The 27,326-nt window shown below is 38.6% G+C and overlaps 1 protein-coding gene across 9 annotated transcripts in view; it reads left to right on the forward strand.

The window, feature by feature from the left end:
- fbxw7 (F-box and WD repeat domain containing 7) overlaps positions 1-24,660 on the forward strand; it is a 386,335-nt gene extending 361,675 nt beyond the window's left edge. For all 9 annotated transcript variants that reach the window (XM_088000538.1, XM_088000472.1, XM_088000432.1 and 6 more), the window contains 4 exons: positions 5,018-5,199; positions 5,397-5,622; positions 10,539-10,749; positions 22,848-24,660. In XM_088000538.1, the coding sequence (XP_087856664.1) occupies positions 5,018-5,199; positions 5,397-5,622; positions 10,539-10,749; positions 22,848-23,116 (888 nt within the window). In that variant the 3' untranslated portion in view covers positions 23,117-24,660. The remainder of the gene's footprint in view (positions 1-5,017; positions 5,200-5,396; positions 5,623-10,538; positions 10,750-22,847) is intronic.
- Positions 24,661-27,326: the final 2,666 nt, after the last annotated feature.

Raw genomic sequence — 27,326 nt, forward strand, 5'->3', positions numbered from 1 at the left:
CTTCAAAATCTAAGGATTCTTGGAAGATTATTACCTGTGCATTCACACTGTCTCTGTAGCCACTTCCTTTAATATCTTAGGGTGTATTCAGTCAGGTCTAGGGGACTTAGCAGTCTCTAACCCCATTAGTTTTTCTAGCAGTTTTTCTCTAGTGATAGATATTGCATTTATTTTGTTTTCTTACTTTCTCCCTTGATTATTTAATAATTTTGGAATGCTAATAGCATCATCTATGGCACAGTGGCTCAGTGGTTAGCACTGCTGCCTCACAGTGCCAGGGACCCGGGTTCAATTCCTGTTTGGACAACTGCCTGTGTGGAGTTTGCCCATTCTTCCCATGTCTGCGTGGGATTCCTCCGGGTGCTCCGGTTTCCTCCCACAGACCAAAGATGTGCAGGTCAGGTGAATTGGCCATGCTAAATTGCCCGTAGTGTTGGGTGAAGGGGTAGATGTAGGGGAATGGGTCTGGGTGGGTTGCTCTTTGGAGGGTCGGTGTGGACTTGTTGGGCCGAAGGGTCTGTTTCCACACTAAGTAATCTAATCTAAAAAAAAATTTGAAACTTCCCCAAGCCTGTGATTTACCATTAATATTTTCCACATTCTGTTTTTCTTTAGATTTGATGCTACCCTTAAGTTTGCTGGTTAACCTTGACTGGCTTACCCCCTTTCTAGAACCCTTCTTCCTCACCGGGACTTATCTTTACTGTGAGCTTTGAGTAATTTTCTTAAAAGTCTGCCATTGCTCCTCAACTTTCTTTGCTGCTGAATTCCTTTCCCATTCCACTCCAGGCAGCTCTGCCCTCATTGTTTTGTAAATGCCCTTATTTAAAGTCATACCAACCCAAGTTCCTCCCCTTCAAACTGAATGCTAGATTCTACTATGTTATGTCAACTTACCCAAGTGGTTCGTTTACTCTGACAAAACCAGCCACGTTACACATCACTGGATCCAAAGTAGCCTGATCACATTTTTAGCATCGCAAATAGTGGAGTGCCACGGACCAGAACTCGGGCCTCAATTATTTATCTTATATATGAACGACTTGGATTAGAGAAATGAATTTTCTACCGCCAGGTTTTGGATGACCCAAAATTGGTGGGAATGCCAGGAGAAAGGATGACATACAATCTACAGAGAATATAGACAGGTTAAGTGAGTGGGCATCCAAATTCAGCAGGTTGTAGAGAAGGCAAATTGATTGTTGGCTTCATTTCAAACAGAATGGAGTATAAAATTGTTCAAGACAGTAGTTAGACTTCACATGCTGAAAACAGAAAACAGTCCCCTTATCCCAAGAAAGATACACTCGTATTGGAGGCAGATCAGAGAAGGTTCATAGATTAATCCTGAGTATAGAGTGATTTTCTTAAGAGGAATGGTTGGGCAGATTGGGCTTGAACTCACTGGCATTGAGAAGAGTGGAAGGAGCACATAAGATTCTTAGGTTGCAGAGAGAAGTTGCTTCCTTTTGTCGGAGACTCTAGGACCAAAGGGTATAATGTCAGGTTATAGAGGTCATCCATTTAAGACACGGGTAAGGAGGAATTTTTTACTCTTGGTGGCAGTTACTCTGTAGAGATCCTTACTTGACAGTAGGCTGTCACGGCTGGGTTGTTAAGTATATTCCAGACTGAAGTTGACTTTTAATCATTAAGAGGATAAGGGGTTATGAGGAAAAGACGGGGAAGTGGAGTTGACGATATTCACATCTGGCATGATTTCATTCAATGGCATAGCAGACTTGATGGTCTAAATGCCTATTTCTCTTATGCTTTATGATCCTTCCTGAACCTAGGTTTAACAAAAGGAAATTATTTGAAAAATTAAAGCTAAAATTAGAATGGAGATTTGAACTATTCTACTTTCAGAAATTTAACTTTTTTTCCCTGTTGCTTGTAGCTAAGTGGCCACACCCTGTCTGTCAAAAAAAAAAGGTGTGGGTGAAACAAAAGGACATTTCTATTCAACATTTTGCAACCTGGTTAATGATTCTGCTTCCTGTACCCTCCTCTTGTCTAAAATAAATTCAAAGCAATTACTTGTCTTTTGTAAAAGCTAGATGCTGGACACACTTTACAGTAGTGCTTTCACCACCTTTGATCTGAACCTACAGTACACTTGTCCATTCCAAATCTGTTGTAAATTGAAATGTGTTAATTGGTAGTCACTGTGCATTTGGGCTGATTGATCTGAGGTCCATCAGTAAACAAAATGCTGCAATTAAATTTTGCCAAGAATGAAAGGAACAAGATTAGGATGAAATAATGAAATGCAAAAGAGAATAAAGTGATTTTTAAATAATCTCACTCAGACTTTTGAAGAAATACTTTAATGGGGATGTTCTGAACTGAATGATAAAGGAGATTTAAGTGAGAGCATTTCAACAGAACATCTATGAATTGATGCAATGAACATCTAAAAATTTAGAAAATTAAAACCTCACTTTGAAATTAATCTTTCACAGCAGTGTAGTACGTTGGTCTACCAATTCCTGGAATTGATCAGCAGGGTAAATTCCTGATTTTATTCCAGTCTGGTAGATTCAAAGGGCTTTGTCTGGTTGCCAGTCAACATTAACCACATCTGGAAATATATTGCAACTTTTCTTTCAATCAAAAATACAGTGTCAAGACACTGCATATGACATTCAATTCCAGCAGTTCTTATCAGAGAAAGTTTTGAATATATCATGGTGCTGCTGTTTATTAATTTTGCTGATTTGAACAATTAGTGGTAATTGAAATAACTCCACAGAAGCTGATATCCAGTCACCAAGTCCCTCTTTATTTACATGTGGAGAGTCCTTGCCACTGATCCAACTCCCTCAGAGCCAGCTCTCAGAGTGAACAGAACCTCCTGTTTATATCTATCAACCAGGCTCCCTGACTGCACCAGGTTAACAGCCACAATCAGGGAACTTATATTTTGAGGTCCACTTACTTGACTTTATTACAATTACTACGGTAGCACGGATTCTAAAGTTCATATTATAGCTCTGCAATGAGTGAAAATATCAGCTAAAACTTCCATTTCTGCGCACTATGAATTAGCTTCTGTAGTGTACAGGCGGTTCTGAAATAGTTCCTTTCCCATGTGATCTTGTGTTATTTTTAAAAATTGCATAATAACAGTGCCATTTAAACTAATGGGACCAGATCAGGAAAGGTCAGGAAAATGAGGTGAGTCTGCAAGTACCATGATGTTTCTAAATGGTTGAGCAGGGTCAAAAGGCCAAAATGACTTCCTCCTACTCCATAGTCTTATATTCCTAAACATTTCAGGTTAATGACCATACCTCAAAACCTACACATTACTCTTTCAACGAAATTGAGCAATTGATCAGGAGCTGTGACAACATGACTGCTGGTCTTAAAGGAAGCTACTCACGAAAATTTAACAAACTCTAGCATTGATTTTCCTATTCTCCAATGTTACTATCAGGTGGGATCAGAGTAAAGGAGCGTTCTTTGCAGTACTAAAGCTTATTGAATTAAGAGGGATCTGTAAATCTTTAAAAGTGCATAGAGATACTGAACATTAAAACAGGAAGATTTTGTGAAGGAAAGTGTATGATTGGGATTTCAAAATGACCTTGACTTGTCACCAAGACTTCTGTGAAAATAGAAAATATAACAGTGGATTATTTGAAATTTTTGTCTAAGGCTAAACTGAGAGTGTTAGTGGATAAATTGCAGGTGAAAATAAAAGCAGAATTTTGTAAAGATGAGATGCTTAAAGAAGTTAGAATTAAAAGGAGGACATGAAATTGATGTAATTATTTGAATTGGCTAAGATTCCCTTAGGAGTGAAGTAACTTGAAAGAAAAACAGAATAGAAGGCAAGATTGACCTTAGTGAATGGCACAGTGGTTAGCACTGCTGCCTCACAGCGCCAGAAACCTGGGTTCAATTCCCGCCTCAGGCGACTGACTGTGTGGAGTTTGCACATTCTCCCCGTGTCTGCGTGGGTTTTCTCCCACAGTCCAAAGGTGTGCAGGTCAGGTGAATTGGCCGTAGTATTAGGTGAAGGGGTGAATGTAGGGGAATGGGTCTGGGTGGGTTGCGCTTTGGTGGGTCGGTGTGGACTTGTTGGGCTGAAGGGCCTGTTTCCACACTGTAAGTAATGTAAACCAAGTAGCCTTTCCCAAAAATTGGCAGTGGGTTTCATGGTTATCATTAGATGCTTAATTTCAGATTTTGACACGGTGGCTCAGTGGTTAGCACTGCTGCTTCACAGTGCCAGGGACCTGGGTTCGATTCCAGCCTCAGGTGACTATCTGTGTGGAGTTTGCACATTCTCCCTATGTCTGCGTGGGTTTACTCTGGGTGCTCCAGTTTGGGCGGCACGGTGGCACAGTGGTTAGCACTGCTGCTTCACAGCGCTGGAGACCCGGGTTCAATTCCTGCCTCAGGCGACTAACTGTGTGGAGTTTGCACGTTCTCCCCGTGTCTGCGTGGGTTTCCTCCGGGTGCTCCGGTTTCCTCCCACAGTCCAAAGATGTGCAGGTCAGGTGAATTGGCCATGCTAAATTGCCCATAGTGTTAGGTAAGGGGTAAATGTATGGGTGGGTTGCGCTTCGGCGGGTCGGTGTGGACTTGTTGGTCCGAAGGGCCTGTTTCCGCACTGTAATGTAATCTAATCTAATCTAATTTGGAGGTGCCGGTGTTGTACAAAGTTAAAAGTCTCACAATACCAGGTTATAGTCCAACAAGTTTATTTGGAAGCACTAGCTTTTGGAGCATTGCTCCTTCATCAGGTGGTTATCTGATGATGAAGGAGAAGCACTCCGAAAATTAGTGCTTCCAAATAAACCTATGGGACCATAACCTGGTGTTGTATGATTTTTAACAGAATAGAAGAGAAATGGAAAGAGAAGAGAGAGAAGAAAAGACAAATGGAAAGGGGAATAGAATTTAAAAAGCTTGAACTCCATGCAAAACTCTGGAATGTGCATATATTGGGAGTACAGTGTTTTCAATAACAGCTACCATTTTTTATTTTCCCATTTATTTGCAGTGTTTAAGAACATTAGTAGGACATACGGGTGGTGTCTGGTCATCCCAGATGAGAGGCAATATCATTATAAGTGGATCCACTGACCGAACATTGAAAGTATGGAATGCAGACTCTGGCGAATGTATTCACACACTCTATGGTCATACCTCTACTGTGCGCTGCATGCATCTCCATGAAAATCGGTAGGATTATGTCTGTACTTAATAAAATGACAGTATTCCTGGAGAAAACACAAACTATATTGATATTAAATAATTGAGCAATCAGAAGATCTTGCTTTATCAAATTGTTATCATTTGACACAAGTGGATATACATCTCTATTTGGCCAGTTAGTTTTTGTTATGCACTAATTTGGATGGTCTTGGTTAATATTACAGGGTTGTGAGTGGGTCTCGAGATGCTACTCTTCGTATCTGGGATATTGAAACAGGACAGTGTTTACATGTGTTGATGGGTCATGTTGCAGCTGTGCGATGTGTACAGTATGATGGAAGAAGAGTTGTTAGTGGGGCATATGATTTCATGGTTAAGGTGTGGGACCCTGAAACGGAAACCTGTCTGCATACATTACAGGGACACACCAACAGGGTCTATTCATTACAGGTAAGAGACTAAAGTAATTGTCCATGACATTTTTGTTTTCAAATCCTTTTCTATGTGCAAAGTCATGTATAGATTTATATGTTTTTAGAGGAACTTTTTAGCAAATAGTTATCTTGGAGTTAACATGGTGTGTTATATTGCACTTGGTCCCATATTGCTCAGTACAATTGATAGACACATGCTTTACTGTGCATTATAGGTTGCCAAATCCATGGCAACTATTAGTTACTTGAAGTGTTTAGTGATCTTGCCTTTCAAGGCTACACTTCTATGTAGGAGATAAATTCTTCCAAATAGTATGCAATCTCAAAAAATAAAATAGCAAACAAATTATCCTGGGCACCTCCCAGGTCCAACCACAGTCTCATCCAATCAATCTGGATCAAAATCTAGAGGCTTATTTTCATGCTCTGTCTTATTATGCTGCCTTTGATGCCCATATTAAAATACTGCTTCCAAGTTCTGTTTGAACTAAGAAACCAGCATGGTACAGCTGGGGTTTTTTTTGGCATCAAACAGTGCATTAGGGATGAATATAACTTTTTAAATGGTTGAACAATTAGCAAATTGTTCAAGTTGAGGTCACATAAAAAGGCCAGTTCAGTGTTGGATCCCAATTAAATGGCAAATGGTTCTTCAAGGGTGTGTCTTTTTTAGTTGAATGTCCTGGCTCCCGGAAGCATCCCAAAATTATTTTTAGAAACCTGCTGTGTCATATGCTGGTGCAGATGTTAAAGAGATGTATGCTTCTGCTAAAATATGTGAGAGCATTGTTTAATCAAAAATAACCTGTAGTCTGCATTCTAAAACATAGACATATAATTAAGCTTTGCCGTATTTTGTGTGTGGCGTAACTGATCAATGTAAGTAGCTGAGATGATTTATTGTGGATCTTCCCACATTTATTTCATTGCTATGTTTTTGTAATGTAAATTTACAGTACATGTTTTGTAAAATATTCCACATTAGTACATAAACCCAGAATAATCTTTAATGACATTATTAAACCTAGTTTTAAAAATGGGAGGAGTTTGTTGAATAAGGCTATTGCTGTCTCTGTAAATCAGAAGCCATTCCCTGCACTACTAAAGTCAGATTCATGTTCTTTTTTAGGTATTCTTTATGAATCTATGGAGTGAGTTAAAGTCAGTAACCCAGATCTTTTATGCATGGCTGGAACATTTAGTGAAATTAGTCAAAGTCCAATGAAGATTTTCATTCTTTTTCTAATTAACATAGCTCAAGTTACAGATCCCTAGAAATCGAGGGAAGCATCAGAATACAAACAAGTATGCAAGTGAAATTCTAAAATAGTGATGCAGAAAATTAAAGATAGGTGTTACCTAAGTGCAACACTTAAGATCATCTACAGACACCTTCATCTCAAAGGACAGGGGATAACATACAGGTAAAATTAATAGTAAAGAAAACCCTAGTTGTAGTCGTACATGAGAAGACAACTGACATGAGAGCCCTGGCACAATCGTTTGTTCAGTGGCTGAAGTGAAAGAGTATTGTACAGATAACTGTCCTAAAAGCTATTTCACTCAAAATTTTCATAAGCCATTGCTATAGCAGGATGGCAAGGAGTTGCAGCTAAATTTTGGATTAACCGTTATTGTCACATTAATTTACATTTATATAGCACCTTTTAACCCTTAAAGCACTGTGGTAGTTCAAAAAGGCATTATAAAACAAAACATGCCACTGAGCCACAAAGAATGATGTTAAGTAAAATGACTAAAGATTAATCAATGATGAATATAAAATACTGTAGAGGTCAAGAATCTAAAATAATAAAAAATACTGGAAATACTCAACAGTCTATCCAGAACTTTGGACAGAGAATAAGAGTTAATGTTTCAGGTCAGTTATCTTTAATCTCTAATTCTGTTTCTGCATGGATGCTCCCTAACCTTGGTCAAAGAGGTATGTGCTGAGAATGGAAGGAAAGTGGTACAAAGGTGGAGAGATTCAGAGAGGAAATTATAATGCTTGGGACTGAGGCAATGGAAGGCACATCCACCAGTGGGTGGAGCTTTAAATTTGGAATACTCAAACAGCTGGCATTTGAGGAGCGTAGACATCTTGGATGCTTGTAGGTATAGAGAGATAGAGCAGGCCACTACTGAGGTATTGGGAAACAAGGAATAGAATTACAAAATCAAAGTGTTGCTCAATTGAGAGCCATTGTTAATCAGCAAGTGTGGGGCAGTGGGCAAGCAGTATTTGGTACAACATAGGGCATAAATGGTAAAGTATTTTATTAACTCAAGTTTACAGAGGCTGGAATGTAAATGACTACTTTAACAAAATCTTGGTCATGTCTGGAAGTAATAAAGATTATTGGTGAGGATTTCAGCAAAAGAGCTGAGGTAGGGTTGGAAGCTGGCAAAATTATGGAGGTGTAAATAGCCACGATCCACGAAGGACCACAGGCATCTCTGTCCATTACAGAGAGACAATTGGTTATAAATAGCTTGGCTGGCATCACTGTAAATATGAAGAAAGGCAAGTAAGCAAACAAACACGCACTACCACAGCTGCACGGGGATTGAAGCTGCACCACTGCTATCATTCTGCTTTACCGTATAGCCATCTAGCCAGCTGAGCTCCCTGACATTGTGGAGAATGGTTGAAAACTCGTCTTGGGCTCAAATATGTCACTAATGTTGCAAAAGGTCTGATTCAGTATCAAGACACTTACTGGGGCAAGGGATGAAATCGGTTATGGTGGAGACAAAAAACAATGTCTTCAATCTTTCCAGTATTTAAGTCAAGGAAATTTCTGCTGATCCAGTACTGCCTGTAGATAAGCAGTTTGATAATTTAGAGACAGTGGAGAGCAAGTCGAGAGTGAAGTGAGGTAGAGACAGAAAATGCTGGAAAAACTTCGCAGCTTTAGCAGCATCTGCAACAATGTAGATGAGAAATAGGAGGAATCCAAAGATGACTCCTTGGAGGACTCCAGTAGTTAGTTACCTTTGTGGTTAGTCATTGAGCATGTACCCAAGACACTTTCAATATTCATTAGTAAATTAACACAAAATAATGACACAAAAATCAAGTTATACATAATTCAACTTAGAACAGTCTTATTGTATACAGCAAAACAAAGTTCTAACGGGTTTACCAGCAATACTATTTAGATATAGTCTCACCAGGGAAGTGTCACTACTATTCTGACTCTGCTATTGTATTGTTTATAATAGGATTTCTGATTTTCCTAATTACATGTTAAACTAACTAGCCTATTTTTTTTTTGGGCCTCCTTCCCTTTTCAGTAAAGGTGTTGCATTGGCAGTCTTGCAGTCCTCGGGGACTTTTACAGATGCATTCATTATCTCTGTAGCTGCTTCTTTAAGTATCCTGGAATGCATCTGCCAGGTCCAGGGGACTTACTGGTCTTTATCCCCATTTCGTTTCAAAAGTATTTTTTTCTCTATGTTTCTCATGTTTATTTCCTCTTATCCTTTTACCCTTCCATTACTTAGTAATTTTTGAATGCTCTGCATATCTTTTATTGTGAAGACTGATGCAAATCCTATACCATTTCTCTGTTCTCCTTCATTATTTCCCCAACCTCATTCTGTGAGAGGTCAATGTTAATTTTGATCTCCCTCTTCCTTGCCATTCCTATAAAAAAAGCTGTTGCTGTCCATTCTGATATTACTTGCAAATGTATCCTGAAAGTTTCTCTTCTCTCTATTTATTATTTTTGTGGTCATCTTTTGTTGGTTTTCAAAACTTCCTGAATCCTCCGAGTTTACTACTAATTTTGGGGTTTTTTTTCTTTCAGTCTGAACCTATACTTAATGTTAACCATGGTTAGCTTATCCCCTTTCTAGAATCCTTTTTGGGACATACCTGTGTTATGAGCCATGAACTATTTTCTTCATGTCTGTCATTGTTCCTCAACTGTGCTGCTGAGCTGTTTTCACCACTCACTGCAGTTAGCTCTGCCCTCATTCCTTTCTAATTACCCTTATTTAAGCTTTGCACATTTGCTTCCAAACCAAGTTCCTCCTTCTCAAAACTGAATGCTAAGCTCTGTTGTGTTATGAGCACTGTCTCCAACGGGATAAATTAATCTAGCATAATTTCTTTAAAAGATTAGCTCTCTTCCAGTTAGGTGGACACATACAACCAGATGGAATTATGGATTGTAAGAGGCTGCAAAAATGTTTCAAGAGGATTTGTAGAGGCTTATTGGGCAAAAGAAAATGGTAGATAGAGTATAATGTCAAGAAATATACAGGTTTCCACTTCGGTAGGAAAAGAGAAATACAGAATATTATTTGATGAGAGGCTAAGAGTATTGATGAATCACTGAAAATTAATGTGCAATTATAGCAAACAATTAAGCAGGCAAATGTTATGTTTGTCTTTCATGGAAGAGTACTGAGTATAGAAGTAAGCATGTCTTGCTGTACTTATATTGTGCCTGGGTGAGGCTACATCTGAGGTATTGTGCACAGTTTAGGTCTCTTCACTTAAGGAAAGATATGGAGGGGGTGCAACAAAGCTTCACCAAACTAATTCCTGAGATGGAGGGATGGTCCTATGAAGAAAGGACTGGTCCTGTATTTGGTGGAATTGAGAAGAGTGAGAAGTGATGTCATTCAGATAAACAAAATTCTTAGAGGGATCAACAGGGTAGTTGCAGTAAGGATATCCACTGACTGCGGATCTTGAACCAGGGAGTACAATCTCAGAATAATGAGCAGGCCTTTGTGGACTGGACGTAGAGGAATCTCTTCTCATAGAGGGTGGGGAATCGTTGAAATTCTTTGCCCCAGTGGACTGTGGAGGCTCGGTCATTAAAATGCTGTTTACTGCTATTTCTTTTCTAATCTGCTGTTTCCCTTCTATTCTAAAAGATGATGATGTATTTCTTTTTTCCTTCAACATTGTAGTTTGATGGTATCCATGTAGTAAGTGGTTCACTTGATACCTCTATTCGTGTATGGGATGTGGAGACTGGGAATTGTATTCACACGCTAACAGGGCATCAGTCATTAACAAGTGGAATGGAATTGAAGGACAACACACTCGTTTCTGGAAATGCAGATTCCACAGTAAAAATCTGGGACATCAAAACAGGACAGTGTTTACAAACATTACAAGGTGAGTTTCTACACAAGACCTATTGTATTTAACCAGTCTTAAATATTAAAGTTTTCTTGTGGTGGTAAAACCTGTTCAGATTTCATGAGCGTGTCTTCAGATTCTTATTTTGAGCAAAGGCAGAGAGTTATTTTCAATCCATGTGATTAATATTGATTCCTGTAACATTGTCAAAGGCAGTAATAAGTTATGCTCATGTGTAATAAAGCATCCCAAGATGTTTCACAGGAGCATTATAAAACAAAATATTCTGGATGTAAGTTAGCTCACTGAGCTGGAAGGTTATTTTCAGATGTTTTGTCACCATACTAGATAACTTCATTGAGAGCTTCCGGTGAAGCACTGGTGGTATGTCCCACCTTGCTATTTACAGTTCTTTGTTTCTTAAGGTGTGTGATGTCATTTGCGGTTCTATTTTTTTTCTCAAGGCAAGGTAGATAGGATCTAAATTGATGTGTTTATTTGATGGGTTTCTGGTTAGAATGCCCATGCCTCGAAGAATTCTCATGCATGTCTTTGTTTCACCTGTTCTAGGATGTGTGAGGAGACATTGGTCAGATGACCAAAGGCTTAGTCAGAGGTAAAGGTTTTAAACAGTATCTTAAAGTAGGAAAGCAAAGTATGGAGCTGAAGATCTGTCAAGCGGGTGAGAAGGTTATAATAAGCTAGAGGTAACAAGGCCAGGAGTGAGATTGTCAGCAGCAGGTCATAACAAACAGGTGCAGGAGTTAGCCACTCCGGCCTATCACCCTCACCTTGACCTCCTTCCACCTATCGCATTTCCAACGCCCCTCCCCCAAGTCCCTCCTCCCTACCTTTTATCTTAGCCTGCTGGACACACTTTCCTCATTCCTGAAGAAGGGCTCATGCCCGAAATGTCGATTCTCCTGCTCCTTGGATGCTGCCTGACTTGTGTTTTTCCAGCAATACATTTTCAGCTCTGATCTCCAGCATCTGCAGTCCTCACTTTCTCCTCGAAGATTCATGTGCAAGGACTCCTGCAATGCAATATTCAGTGTTTTTTTGTTCCATTTATTATAATATTGTGTGTTTGTTTTTCTCACCAAATGCAGACAACCTCACATTTTCCCATTTGAGACTCCATCTGTGAAAACTTTGCCCATTATCTTAGCCTATCTATATTTCTTTGCAAAATCACTTTCGTACTTCACAACTGACCTTCCTACCCATCTTTATGTCATCAGCAAGTTTGGCTACAATACAGTTAGTCCCTTCACACAAGATCATAAGTGGTTGAGGCACCAGCACTGATCCCTGTGGCACTCCACTAGCTACAGTCTGTCAGCCTGAAAATAACTTATTTCACCACATCCTATTCATTAGCCAATTCTCCATCCATGCTAATGTATCACCCCCAACACTACAAGCTCATTCTTTTGTGAAGTGACCTTTTATGTGACATGTAATCTAATGTTTGTGCATCTCAAAGAATTTTAATAAATGTGTCAAGGGTGATTTCTGTTTCACAGCACTTTTCACTCTGGTTGTGTTTTGAATTAAATGTCTTGCTACTAGATTCTAGCATTTTTGCAACAGCAAGTGTTTAAATTAATTAGCCTATAATTTTCTGCTTTTTGACCCCCCCTCCTTCCTTAAATAGAGATGTGGAAAACTGTGAATATAACAATGTACTTAGACATCCTCAGATGATCTGAGGCAGGGTGAAGTGGGGTGATCTTACATAAATGGAAATAAGCAGTCTTAGTGATGACATGACTGAGTTCAGAAGTACATCTTGCAGTCAATTATGAAACCAAGGCTGCAGCACACTATAGCCAGGGAGTGGCATGGAAGCAGTAATTAGAGAAAAGAGTCTGGACAGAGGACTGAAAAATAATGGCTTCAGTGTATTCAATTTTTTTACCCAAAGTCAGATCAAATTGCAGTTTATGGAAGCTTTGTTTTCACAAATGTGGTACCACATTTGCTCTTCCAAATGTGACTACAATTTAAAAGTATTTATTGGCTGCTTTCATGTACCCTCTGGTTATGAAAGATTAAGGAATATTCCCAGAAAGTAAACTAACAAAATCATGGATTACCCTGTATCCTTTCGTAAACTAAGATAGTGGACATGAAAAAAATCTGTAAGAGCTGTTCCTTTTTGAGCTATTTTCAGTGTTAGAGCTGATTTCCTTGAATTCTAAGAGCAGTAATTACTGTTTTATAAGCTATTGCATTGTTTTGAAACTTTGAATAAAAATCAAAATGAAGGCAGTGACCACATGGGAAGTGATTCAAGTGCACAAAGAAACCCACACTGCTGTCTGACCCAGCAGTAACCTGCACAGCCGCTGTCTTTACTGTCTGTTTTCAAGTATCTCTGGACAACCAAGTTCATTCTTAAAAAAAACAAACCATGAAATTCACAGCTGACCTTGGAGAAACGCAGCTAAGTGGTTTGTTAAAGTGTAATCTTAACTATGTTTTTTGTAAATTTACAGCTGTGAGTAGTATGGGGTCTTTTAGGTTGTATGTTGTTATTGAGATCTGTCTCTTGATTAAACTTTAAAAATATAAAAACATAGGTTCTAAGCTAGCTTGGAGCAGTATTTTCAGAGCAGTAAGACTGCTGTTTTCTGGACCTGTAGGTTGTTAAGGTGCAAAGATGGCCCTTAGTAGAATGATGTGCTCTTCCTGTTACTGACGATTGTATCTGCAGGCAGTGTCTTTGTTTGCAAATCCTAGCAAATTGCATGGATTGGTTGGAGCAGCAGCTAGGGGCAATGAAGAATTTGCAAGAGTTAAGGGATGTGATGGATGGCAATTGAAGGAGGGGAGACAAACTGAAGATACAATCAGGTAGATGGGTGAACTCCAGAAAAGCTAGGAGAGGGAGGCAGGAGTCACTGGAGACTCCTGCATTATTCATATCTCGCACAAATAGGCTGTTTTGGAAAATGTAGGGGCTGATGGGCCCTCAGGGGAATGTAGCACTGACAGCCAGATTTCTGGTACTAAGACTGGCTCTAATGTAATGAAGGGTACACTAGTTCCAAATGATCGATTGTGATAAAGGACCAACTAGTCAGAGGCACAAATAGATGATTCCGCTGCCGACAGCGAGACATCAGAATGGTGCGTTGACTCCCTGGAGCCAGGATCAATGATATCTTGGAGAGGGTGCAGAGTATTCTCAAAGGGGAGAGGGACCAGCAGGAGATAGTTGTACACATTGGAACAAACCACATAGGAGGAGAAAAGGGTGAGATTCTGAGGAGAGAATATAGGCAGTTAGGCAGGAATTTAAATGGTAGGACCTCAGGGGGTAGTAATATGAGAGAAAGTGAAGACTACAGATGCTGGAGATCAGAGTCAAAAAGTGTGGCACTGGAAAAGCACAGCCAGTCAAGCAGCATCCGAGAAGCAGGAGAGTTGACATTTTGGGCATAAGCCCTTCATCAGGAATGTCTACATTTGGTAGTAATAAGGTAGTAATATGTGGATTACTCCGTGCCACAAGCTAGTGAGAGTAGGAATAGAAGGATAGAGCAGATGAATCGTGGCTGAGGAAATGGTGTGGGGGAGAAGGATTCACATTTTTAGATAATGGAATGTCTTTTGGGGTAGAGGTGACCTGCATAAGAAGGACAGATTGCAGTTGAATTAAAAGGGGATTAATATACTGGCAGGGAGATTTGCAAGAGCTGCTTAGGAAGATTTAAAGTAGTGTTGGGGGCAGGAGCAGCAGCAGGGAGATAGTGAAGAAAGAAATCACTTTGAAACTGGTACAGTTGGGAGAAGGAGTAGGTCAAACAGACAGGACAGGGAGGAACATAGTAGAGAGTGAGGTAGGACTGATAAATTAAACTGCATTTATTTCAGTGCAAGAGGCCTAACAGGGAAGGCAGGTGAACTTGGCATGTTTGGGAACTTGGGACAGGGATATCATAGCAATTTCAGAAATGTGGCTCAAAGATAATCAAGACGGCAACTTAATGTTTCAGTGTATAAATGCTATGGGAGGATCAAATGGGGGGCAAGAGAGGAGGGTGACAACTTGTTGGGCCAAATCACATTTTTCCACACTGTAAGGATTCTATATTCTGTGTTCTATCTCCGTTATCTATAAGAATAATAGGGTGTTTATGATACGAAAATGTAACTTTTTAAACAAAGATTGGAACTGCCATAGTGTTAAGGGCTTAAACGGAGAGACATTTAAGTATGTATAGGAAAACTTTCTGATTCAGTATGTGGATGCACCTACTAGAGAATGTGCAAATCTTGGCAGGGCAAGTGACTAAGGTGTCAGTGAGGGAGCACATTGGAGCCAGTGACCGAAATCCTACTAGTTTTAAAATAGTGATGGAAGAGGATAAACTGGGTGTAAAAGTTAAAGTTCTAAATTGGAGGAAGGCCAATTTTGATGGTATTAGACAAGACTTTCAAAGGGTGATTGGAGGTGGATATTCACAGGTAAAGGGATAGCTGTGAAAATGGGAGGCCTTCAATAATGAGATAACAAGAGTCCAGATATAGTATTTTCCTGTTAGGGTGAAGGGCAAGGCTAGTAGATGTAGGGAATGTTAGATGACTAGAGAAATTGAGGTTTTGGTTAGGAATAAGAAGGAAGCATATGTCAAATGCAGACAGCAGAAATTAATTGATTCCCTAGAAGAGTATAAAGGCAGTAGGGGTATACTTAAGACTGATGTCAGGAGAGCAAAAAGCTTTGGCAAACAGGAGAATCAAAGGGATTCTACAAATACATTAAGGAAAAAATGGTAACTAGGCGCCTATTGTGGAACTGCAGGAGGTGAGGAAGATACTAAATGAGTATTTAGCAGCAGTGTTTACTGTGGAGAAGGATGTGGAAGATAGAGAATGTGGGAAAATAAATAACAACATCTTGAAAAATATCCATATTACAGAGGTGGTGGTTCTGGAGGTCTTAAAATGCATAAAGGTGGATAAATTCCTGGGACCTGATCAGATGTACCCAAGAACTCTGTGGGAAGCTAGGGAAATGATTGTTGTGCCCCTTGCTGAGATATTTATGTCATCAATAGCCACAGGTGAGGTGCTGGAAGTTGCCACTATTTAAGAAAGGTGATAAGGAAAAGCCTGGGAGCTACACAGTGAGCCTGACATCGATGATGGGAAAATTGGTGGAGGGAGTCCTGAGGGACAGGATTTACATGTATTTGGAAAGGCAAGGACTGATTAGGGATAATCAACATGGCTTTGTGCATGGGATATCGTGTCTCATGAACTTGATATGAGTTTTTTGAAGAAGTAACACAGAAGATTGATGAAGTCAGAATGATGGACGTGACCTGTATGGACATCAGTAAAATGTTCAACAACGTTCCTCATAATAGACTGGTTAGCAAGGTTAGATGTCTCAAAATAGAGGGAGAAGTAGCTGTTTGGATACAGAACTAGCTTGAAAGTAGAAGACGGGGTGGTGGTGGAGGGTTGTTTTTCAGGCTAGAGGCCTGTGTCTGGTGGTGTGCTACAAGAATCAGTGCTGGGTTCATTTTTTTTTTGTCATTTTCTTTAAATGATGAGGAGGTGAACACAGGTATTGTTAGTAAGTTTCAGATGACACCAAAATTGGAGGTGTAGTGGATAGCGAAGAAGGTTACCTCAGATTACAACAGGATCTTGATCAGATGGGCCAATGGGGCGAGGAGTGGCAGATGGAGTTTAATTTAGATAAATGCGAGGTACTGCATTTTGGAAAGGCAAATCAGGGCAGGACTTTTACACTTAATGGTAAGGTCCTGGGGAGTGTTGCTGAACAAAGAGACCTTGGAGTGCAGGTTCATAGCTCCTTGAAAGTGAAGTCACAGGTAGATAGGATAGTGAAGAAGGCGTTTGGTATGCTTTCCTTTATTGGTCAGTGAGTATAGGAGTTAGGAGGTCATGCTGCGGCTGTACAGGACATTGGTTAGGCAATTTTTTATAATACGGCTTGCAATTCTGGTCTCCCTGTTATAGAAAGGAAGTTGTGAAACTTGAAAGGGTTCAGAAAAGATTTAGAAAGATGTTCCAGCATTGGGAGACTTGAGCTATAGGGAGAGGAAAAATAGACTGGGGCTATTCTCCCTGGAGTGTCGGGGGCTGAGAGGTTTATAAAATCATGAGGGGCATGGATAGGGTAAATAGACTAGATCTTTTCTCTGGGATGGGGGAGTCCAAAACTAGAGCGCATAGGTTTTGCGTGAGGGGGGAAGATTTAAAAGGGACCTAAGCAGTAACTTTTTCACACAGAGGGTGGTACGTGTATGGAATGAGCTGCCAGAGGAAGTGATGGAGGCTGGCACAATTACAACATTTAAAAGGTATCTAGATAGATATATGAATTGGAAGGGTTTGATGGAACATGGGCCAAATACTGGCAAATAAGATTATACTTATTTAGGATATCTGATCGACATGGACAAGTTGGACTGAAGGTTCTGTTTCTGTGCTGTGTATTTCTATGACTCTAGTTAGAAGTGTAATGTCAAATGCATAGACTGTAAGCAGCACATATGACAGGCAATGAATCTGAATTCATACATATCACCTGTAATCATGTGTAAATGCATTTTTTTTTAAGTTTGAAGATTTAACTCAAAAGAGTCGAGAAACTAATTTGAGGAAGCCTGATACGCACATTGTAAGGTTGGAGGAGAGATAGAAGTATAGTATCACTTAATATCCATTTACTTGAACACTGTACAGTATTTACACCATCAAAGCATAAGTTGCTTTATTTAATGTAACCTTCAAATATATAGTGTACTTTAAGTTTTTGAATATAATCTTATTTGGCATTTTAATGTAACTTAATGCTAGACATGCAACCAATTGCAAATGTGGTTTTGTTAAATAGAAGGGAGAATCTTCCATGAGTTGTAAATATACTAAATATTTTCACAATGTCTGGGTGGGTACGTGGATTGAACATTGTTTTCCCCAGCCCTGCCTGGCATGGAGTTCCCAATTTTATCTTTGCTCTAATTCAATTGTGGAGTATTGTGTACCTGATCAAAAATCACCGGTTGAGAGAATAATGAGCCACTGATACTAACAAGGTTCAATATTTACATCTGTATGAAAGATTTCATTAAAATAAACTCAAATAAGCCTTGAGCTTCATGTTTACACAACCTGTATTACCATATTGGGCTAATACAGTCAGCCCAAACTGTCAGCAGCTGGTTAGTATATCTTGAACTATGTAAGAAAGGTTCCCTTTAAAGTAAACTAACAAAAGCTCAGTTTGCAATTGGAAGTATTATGTCATTTGCATAGCCTGCAAATAGCACATAATGAGAGAGAATGAATCTGAATTCAAACATATCATCTGTAAACATGTCAAAGATATGCTGAGATTAGCACACTGTTCTTCACTTCTTCTTTAATGGTCATTTGTAGCAAATACATTATACTCTGTAAAGAGTGAATTGATTTGCACTGCTCCACTCTTAGTGTCACTTGATTTTCGTGGATGAACTGTATTTGAATATTATTTGTCCATTAAGCTCACCATAGAAAATTAACCTTAACAACATAGGTGCACCTTTTAAACAACATTTTAATTGGTTAATATTTTGCCCAGGATGTGAACAGTTGTAAGTGAATTGTTTTAGGTTATTTTAAGAATGTAAAATCTACACTTTTAGAGTCATAAAGTCATACAACACAAACAGATCTTCAGTCCAACTTGTCCACACCAACCAGACATCCAAATCTGACCTTGTCCCATTTGCCAGCATTTCACTCACATCCCTGTAAACCTTCCTATTCATATACCCACCCAGGTGCCTTTTGATTGTTGTAATTATACTTTCCTCTACCACTTCCTCTGGCAGTTCCATACATGGACCATCCTCTGCATGAAAACGTTACTGCTCAGGTCCTTTTCAAATCTTTCCCCCCTCACTTTAAACCAATGCCCTCTAAGTTTGGACTCCCCGCCCTAGGAAAAACACCTTGGCTAATCACTCTATCCATTCTGCTTATTTTACAAACTTCTATAAAGTCACCTGTCAGCCTCCATCCTCCTCAACTTTTTTTCTTCAGTACAATCTTTTTGATTTCCCATCTCTCTTTCAGTTTGAAATTGTGGTCATGAAGATGATTATTCAAGATTACAAAGGAATCTTGATCAATTGGGTCAATGGGCTAAGGAGTGGCAGATGGACTTTAATTTGGATACATTTTGATAAGGGTAGGGCTTATTCAGTTAATAGTAGGGTTCTGGGTAATGTTGTCGAACAGAGAGACCTACAGGGTTCAGGTACATAGTTCTTTGAAAGTTGCGTCATAGGTAGACGGGATGATTTAGAAGGCATTTAGCACACACCTGCATTGAGTATAGGAGTTGGGATATCATGTTGCGATTGTACAGCTGTTGATGAAGCCATGTTTGGAGTAATGTGTCAAGTTCTGGTCACCCAGCTATAGGAAGGATATTATCAAATTGGAAAAGATTTATCAAGATGTTGCCAGGACTGGAGGGTTTGAGTTATAAGGATAGGCTGGGACTTTTTTTCACTGCAGGTAGGAGGTTGAGGGGTGATCTTTTAGAGATTTCTAAAATCATGAGGGGTATATTTAAGTGAATAGCAATGGTCATTTCCCTAAGGTGGGTAAGTCCAAAACTAGAGGGCATAGGTTTAAGGTGAGAGGAGAAAAAATTACAAAGGACCCGAGAGACAACTTTTTCACACAGAGGGCAGTTTAGTTTGGGAAACTTGATCAGCATGTACAAGTTGGGACGAATGGTCTGTTTCCATTTTGTATGACTGATGCCTTGTGAGTTCATTTATTTCTCAATCTTTTATTATTATCGGTTAAGGAAACCTACTGTTTCTCCTGATATTCACAATAGTCCCAGAAGGCCTGTCACATCCATTGTACTGTTTTCAACACTTACGTCTAACAACTATGTTGGTAAATTGCTGTAAAATATAAACCATTCAGGATCAGGTCAATGTGCGTTGCTCCATCAAAATCTGGACCATGCTTCTTTTAAACTAGCATATGATTAATTTTGTGATCTTGAAGGACAGTGCACAATCTGAAATGTTGTCTGTTACTGACTACAATATTTATCAATAATCACTAGCTTTTTTTTAGATAACTGAATGGAAATCCCCATTTTTTATTCCAAGTACATTAAATTGTCCTTTATCTGTTGGCAAATGTATACAATTTACCAACTTTCACAATCAAAAGGCATTGTTAACTTAAAATACTTTTGAATTTGTCAGTCTTAGAAATGAAGCATTTTGATACTAATCTGATTGGAAAGCATGTTATACCACTGTGTACTGTAACTGAGCACAATACCTGTCAGCAATTAAAACCAGCTTGGCTAGTTAATCAGCTGAAGGCAAAGAAACTCTGGAGGAAGGGAGCACTTGAAGTGAATCTCTCTTACTAGATTTAATAGACGCCCAAGAGACTTCTGTCAACTCATCAGATTTTTGGAATCATGGAAGTAGTTACAACACTTATTTGGCCTATTGTACCATACCGGCACATAAGATAGTCTCAGGTTCCTTGACGTCCTGCAAATGTTTCTCTGTCAGTTGCTTATCCATTTCTCTTTTGAAAGCATGGCTGAATTTACTTCCATTATCAGCTCTGTCAGTGTGTTCCAGATCTTAACCACTTGTCGTGTTTAAAAGAAAAGCATTTCATTGTCTCTGGTCCTTCTGTCAGCCCCCTTAAATAAATGTCCTTCCTCCAATGGGAGCAGTTTTTCTCTATCTACTTTGTCTAAATCCCTCATGGTTTTGATCAAAATTCCTCTCACCCTTCTCATCTGCAAAGAAATAATCTCCAGTTTTGCCAATCTGTTCAAGTCACTGCAGTCACTAATTTCTGTAACCATTCTTACAAATCTTCTTTGCACCTCCGGTATTCGGAATTGGACTTAAAGCTTTCTAGTTGAGGCCATTCTGTTATTTTATAAAGATTCATGATAATGTTTTTGCTTTGCACTCTTTGTAAATCCCTGAATCTTTAATTGAGAGTTTGACTATCGGTCTTTTCTTCCATCCTGGTTTGTAAGGATTGCTGCATAGCTTCCATTGGATTGGTCTGCGCTTATGGGTAAAACACTACAGAAGTTTGCCATTGATCATTGCCATCTGCAGTTTGATTGAGAAAACTGTCCCACTCTTGCTGCCTGTTGTCAGGCACAGGCAAAGTTTTATAGGCTGACAATTAACCAGCATGGTCACATTACACCTGCACCTTTCAATGCCAACAAGGCCTAGCATGGGAATTGAAGCTGACACTTCAGACACAGTTTCAGACATTACCACTTTGTCACAAGATCCTCTGGAAGGATTGATAATTTTACATGTAAGTATGATAATGAGTTTGTTTATGAAGGAGGAGCCGTCTCATTCAGTTCAATTGTTTGAAAATATGTGTAGGTTGCAAAGTATTTCAGTACCCTGATTTATTTTCTTAATTTCCAAAGAATGGATTTAGGAAAATAAATGATTTAGAAAAATGTAGAATTATTAGTAATGAGTAAAAACAAGGAAAATAGTGTTTTCCAACCTATTTAGCAGCATAAAATTTAGGGTGACATCATGCAACAACAAAATAATGAGCAACATAGTATATAATTATAAAAAATTTGCAAATTATAGATTATTATATAAAATCCTGCATAAATTGAAAAAGTCTATCTTAAAAGCATTTTGTAAAATTGCATCTACTGATCAGACCATTACTTATCTGAGTCACTGCAGCTTATTGACAATGGCCCAGAAACACAGCGAGCACAGTTTGTGTGTGCCAACATCAAACATGTTGGAAGCCTGCTCTTTCCATGGCACTTGGGTGACTTTTGGGCTCAGAAAAGCCCACAGTCTGTAGGAGGGGGATTGTGGTTGAGAGGAGAAAGTGAGGACTCAAGATGCTGGAGAGTATAAGTTGAAGAGCGTGGCGCTGGAAAAGCACAGCAGGTTAGGCAGCATCCGAGGAGCAGGAAAATTGACAATTCGGGCAGGAGCCCTTCATCAGGAATGTATTTGACATTATGCTTTTAGACTCCAAAATGGCCACAGGCAGGAGCCATGGCCTCACAAGAAAGGAGGTTCAAGAAGCAAGTAGAGCAAGACATGGCTTGGATCTCTGTGCCAGTGCAGTGTTACAGACTAGAAGGAGGAACAGCTCAGCCAAAGCTTCATGTCCCCTCTGTTCAAGAGTTAAATAACATCACAGATGGTTTCAGAGTCTTATCTTTTTGAGAACACTCACTGAATTCTTACACAGTCATGAAAAAGTGAACACATTCTGGATGAGTGTTGATACATTCACTCTTTACCTGTAGCTTATTAAATAAAACTAATGCAGTTGTAACCATAAAAAACGTTACCATCCCCAGTAATTTCTCTCAACCCAGTATCTCAGAATTGTTAACACATGGAGAAAAGGCCATTTGGCCTTATTAGTGTTCTGTCACCTCAATTGTGATTGTGACTCCTGGTTGTGGGGGTGGGGGGTGGGGAGTATCAGGTGTTACTAGATTTCCTTGGTTTCTGTGGCAAGTTCTGCAGTTTGGCAGAATGAAGTATCTTAGTTGCATGTAATAAGAGTAAAATAATTTGTGTCATATAATGCCTTTCATGATAACATGAAATCCCAAAACATTTTACGGACCAGGAAGAATTTTCTGCAGAGTAGCAATATTATTAAGTACCAAGCATGGCCAGATAGAACAGTCTAATTCTGCACAGCAATGTGATAAAGATGGTGATTCTTTCTGTGATCTTGAATGCAAGATAAATATTGGCCAGGGCACGTTACATTCCAAAGTCTGGCTCCCTCAGTGCTGCACTGCAGTGTTACTTTTTAGTATATGTGCTCAAGTCCTGGAGTAGAACTTACACCCACCACTTTGTGACTCAGAGATGAGAGTGCTACTGACTGAGCCACAGCTTAAACCCTTTGCACATAAAGAAGATGGAGGCACCAATTTGAAGTTTTTAATTCTTTTTCCTGTCAGTAATATATTAAAGTTATGTTTTTTACCTAGCTGGTGTTGTACAAGGATATGTAGAGTTTTGAGGAATGGCTTGTTGATTCACCCCATTTTTTGTTTTCTTCACTAGGGCCTAACAAACATCAGAGTGCTGTGACATGCCTCCAGTTCAACAAGAACTTTGTGATAACTAGCTCAGATGATGGGACTGTAAAACTTTGGGACCTGAAAACAGGGGAGTTCATTCGAAATTTGGTTACACTGGAAAGTGGAGGAAGTGGAGGTGTTGTCTGGAGAATCAGAGCATCGAATACAAAGCTTGTGTGTGCAGTTGGAAGCAGAAATGGGACTGAAGAAACAAAGTTGCTTGTATTGGACTTTGATGTGGACATGAAGTGAAGAAATGGAATAAGAATTTGCCTATTAGTTCAGTGTACATCACCCTGCCATTGGTGGGTACAGGATGTTGGTTCAGGGCAACAGGATGCATGATGAAGACACAAAGACCTATGGATCACCGGGAAAGGGAGTAAGGGAGGACATGTTATAACTGACAAAATTTGACTTGGTCAGATGCACATATTGTCTTGTTATATCTGCCTTCCCTTTTGACTCTGGGCAGTTTTTGTGTAGAAAGAATTGATACAAAGCAGAGTGCAATGATTATTTTTTTAAAGATTCTCAGCAGCAAGGCATAAAAAAAATTATTTGAAATGTTATGTTTTAAACAAGCTGCTTATCAGGCCAAGAGCTGGTTTTCTTAAAGACTTGGTTGTTTAAATGTCTCAGTTTTGTTTTTCCAGGTTTCAACATTTGGAACCTTACTGTGAATTTTGTACAATTTTTATATATATATATAAATATATATATATATATATATATATGCCTAATATTGCCAACAAACGGTCACAGTATTAACATATATTTCTCTATTTATTCACCACTGCTTCCAGATTCTTTTAATGAGGGTTTATATAGTTCTTTAGAGGCAAATTATCCTGAGTGATCTAAGTACTTAAAAGGACTCAAAGCTGGAAGAGTTCTTAAGGTTGTTAATTGAATGAGTCTTTGGACTTGTTAAAGGTGTCCCATCCCTGTACTGTAATCCCAGTGGCCAAATAACTTGCTGCTAAGTTGTCTTTTGTGACATTTCACATCCAGATACTAGTTCTAAACTTGATCTAGTATGGATGATTTTTGAGTTTTAAAAAGGCATTTGCCACTGAAACTTGAGCCAACTGTGCCTCTGAGAGGCTGAAAGAAGGAAGGAGACGCAGACTGTCATTGTGTGATTTGCTTGCAAGAAGGAAATTGAGAAGTGTTATGTGCTACATTGGATTTCTTTTTCCAAACAATGTTGAACACATTCCTTCAGATGGGAGCTCTTTCAGCCTGTATTGTGGAGAATTTCATTGTGAGGATTATAGTGGAACAGTCAAAAACACAATTAAGATTACTGACATAATGCAAAAGAACAAAAAGTTTAAGTGAAACGTGCATAAAATAAGAAGTGTCATTGCTGGTCAGTCCTTAGTGTAAACAGTATTGAAATATCCAATTGTTACAGTTATTGCTGTGAGCCACTGACGAAACAATACCAAATGTTTTGTACTGAATGCGGCACAGGCAAAAACAGTTAAATTGTTTGCCTAATTATTATTCAAGATCCACAACGCAACATGAACTGTGAAAGTGGTTTAACACTGTATACTAAACAATCTTGAGTTCGATACTTTGTTTTTCTTTTTATTTTCCTGTTAATTTATAGTCTGGTTTTTAAAACAAAACAGAAAAATCAGATTTCAGATTTTTTTTACTTTACAGTATGTAACTGCCTGACATGATGGAGAAACGTTAAAGGGATTGTGTCTATGGTTTGATTCACTTAGAATTTTTATTTTCTTATAACTTAAGTGCAATAAAATGTGCTTTTTCATTTGAAATTGTGTTTAGCTTTTGTGTTGTACTATTTGGTTTATATTGACTGCATATTCCTATCATTCAGTAGTATTTTGTACAATATGGACTGCTATCACTTATATTCCCACTACAAAAATTATAACAACTTAAAATCCTGAGTTCTCACAAGCACTCATTTTATCATTAAGCTTTTTTCTTTTCAATGCAATCACTTAGAAGGCAAATGTGTCTGAGTGCAATGAGCTTTTTTAATGGGAAAATGCTCAGTTTTGATTTACTGAGTTTTGAATTGTTTCCTTCTTCGGAAGTGTGTAAATGAGAAGAAAGCAGTAAAACCTTTTTTGGCACTAAGTAAAAAATCACACAACACCAAGTTATAGTCCAACAGGTTTATTTGGAAGCACGAGCTTTCAGAGCACTGCTCCTTCATCAGGTAGCTGTGGAGCAGGATCATAAAGCACAATGTACAGCAAAAGATCACAGTGTCATGCAACTGAAATGATATATTGAACAAACCTAGATTGCTGTTAAGTCTTTCATCTTTTTGAATGGGTTGCAGGTTTCAGTTCATTAATATGTAAATTCCAGAATATTTTTAAGTCACATTCTCCAGATAACTTAAGGTTTTATTTTAAAAAGAAGTGACCTCTCAACTCAGACAATGCATTAAAGGTTTAAAGTTAGAGTCATTCTGTATCCCAGTCTTAGTGTAGCATCAACAACACCTAAGATTTCAACTGGTGAGGGTTAACAACCCTAGTTCATCAATGAAAATTAAGCAACAACCATAGTTAGATAACTGCATTTAATGAGGAACATAATATCTGTATGAATACACAAATAGTTTATCCATTTCACATAATCTCACAATACAATTAGCAATCAAATAGTGGCCAATATTTCACAATGTTGTTCATGTGATTAAAGGGTCTAATATATTGTGGACCTTACACAACCAAATGACTCCAAAGGAAATGTAGCATACGAAAGCTAACGCATCTCAGGAAATTCACTCAAATACTGTTAAATTCTTCAATCTGTTTTTCAGCTGCTAAGTTATTAAACTGATGTGTAACTTGGCTTAGTCACAAATACTCAAATCAGAATCACTCCAGAATCTTCATTAGTGTTCAAAAGCAGTCTATTTGACCCATCAGTCCCATTCCAGCTTTCTATAAAATAAATCCATTCAACTGTTTATCTGTGGGTCTACAATGTCTTCCCCCTTCATGAATTCAGCTAATTCCTTTTTGAAAAAGATGTAATTGAATCTGCTTTAACCATCCTTGCAGGCAGGTAACCCAGGTCATATAGACACTGCTTTAAAAAATGGTTTGCTTTGTATTGCCTTTGACACTTTTGCCAGTCACCTTAAATCTGTGCTCTCTGGTTAATGGGAACAGTGTCTCCTTATCGACTGTACAGGCTACTCAATGTTGAGCAATTGTGTCAAATCTCTTAACCTTTCAAAAGAACATTTTTCTTATCTATCAATTTTATTGAAGTCTTTCAGCCGTGGAACTATTCTCATAAGTCTTTTTTTCTGCAGCCTCAGGTCTTAGTATCTTGCTTAAAGTCTCAATACTCCAGCTGTGATTAAGTCAATTTCCTTAATTCACACTTGTCTTAAGGGACTGTTTTAATTTTGCTCTGAATTATTGTTTTTCAAAAACCTTTGGAGTAGCACTGGGTAGAAAAAGAAGAATTAGAGAGCTTGACCTAAAGGTACAGTGTTGGGGTCGAGGGTGGGTAATCTAACTATAGACTGGAAAAATCAGATGGGGAAAAAAATAATATAGATGACAGCATATGTGACCAACCCCACAGAGAGATGACACTAGACTTGGTATTGACCGATTAGATAGTGTTACTAATGACCTCATCGTGAACATGCCTCTAAGCAGTATGGTTGAATCTTACATATAGTTTGAGGGAGAGAAGTTTAGGTCTAATACCAGAATTTAAAACTTACATGAGGACAATTATGGGTGCATGAAAACAGAGCTAGTGAAAGTAAATTAGCAATATAGGTTAACAGGTAGAGACACAGTGGTAGACATCTTAGGGAATATTTCAGAATGCAGAGAGTAGGTGTGTCCCAAAGAAAATGAAACATTCCAATGGGAGGATCCAGAATGTGTTTAACTAAAAAGTTAACCATCATATTAAATTTAAAGAAAGAGCATGTTGTGCAAAGGTGGGTGGTGGATCAGAAAAATTGAACAGAATATGTAAAGTAGCAAAGAATACCTCAAAGATTAATGAGTGAAACAGAGTACAAGAGAAAGCCAGCTAAAAATAAAGACAGATAGAGTTTTTGCAGCCATTTAAAACAAGTTAACAAAGTGAGCATCAGCCCTATAGAAAATGACTCTGGACAATTAGTAATGCAAAATAAGGTGAGAGCAGATGAATTGAACATATAAATTTATATTGGTCTTCATGCTAGAGAATACAAGTAATATCGCAGACATGGAAGTCAGTCAGGAATTGAAACTGAAGGAGGGATTTTAAAAAATTGCAATAACCAATAAAGTAGTACATCGCAACTTGCTGGAATTGTGTTTGACTGATGCCCTGGTCCAAGTCTTTTGCATCCTAGAATCTTACAATAAGTGTTTAATGAGATAGTTGATGTGTTGGTTTTAAATTTTCAACATTCATCAGATTTGAGAAAGGTTCCATTAGA

Source organism: Chiloscyllium plagiosum, unplaced genomic scaffold (genome assembly GCF_037043375.1).
Source record: "Chiloscyllium plagiosum isolate Xiang-an unplaced genomic scaffold, Cpla_swu_hap1 HiC_scaffold_1, whole genome shotgun sequence".
NCBI classification, from domain to species: domain Eukaryota; kingdom Metazoa; phylum Chordata; class Chondrichthyes; order Orectolobiformes; family Hemiscylliidae; genus Chiloscyllium; species Chiloscyllium plagiosum.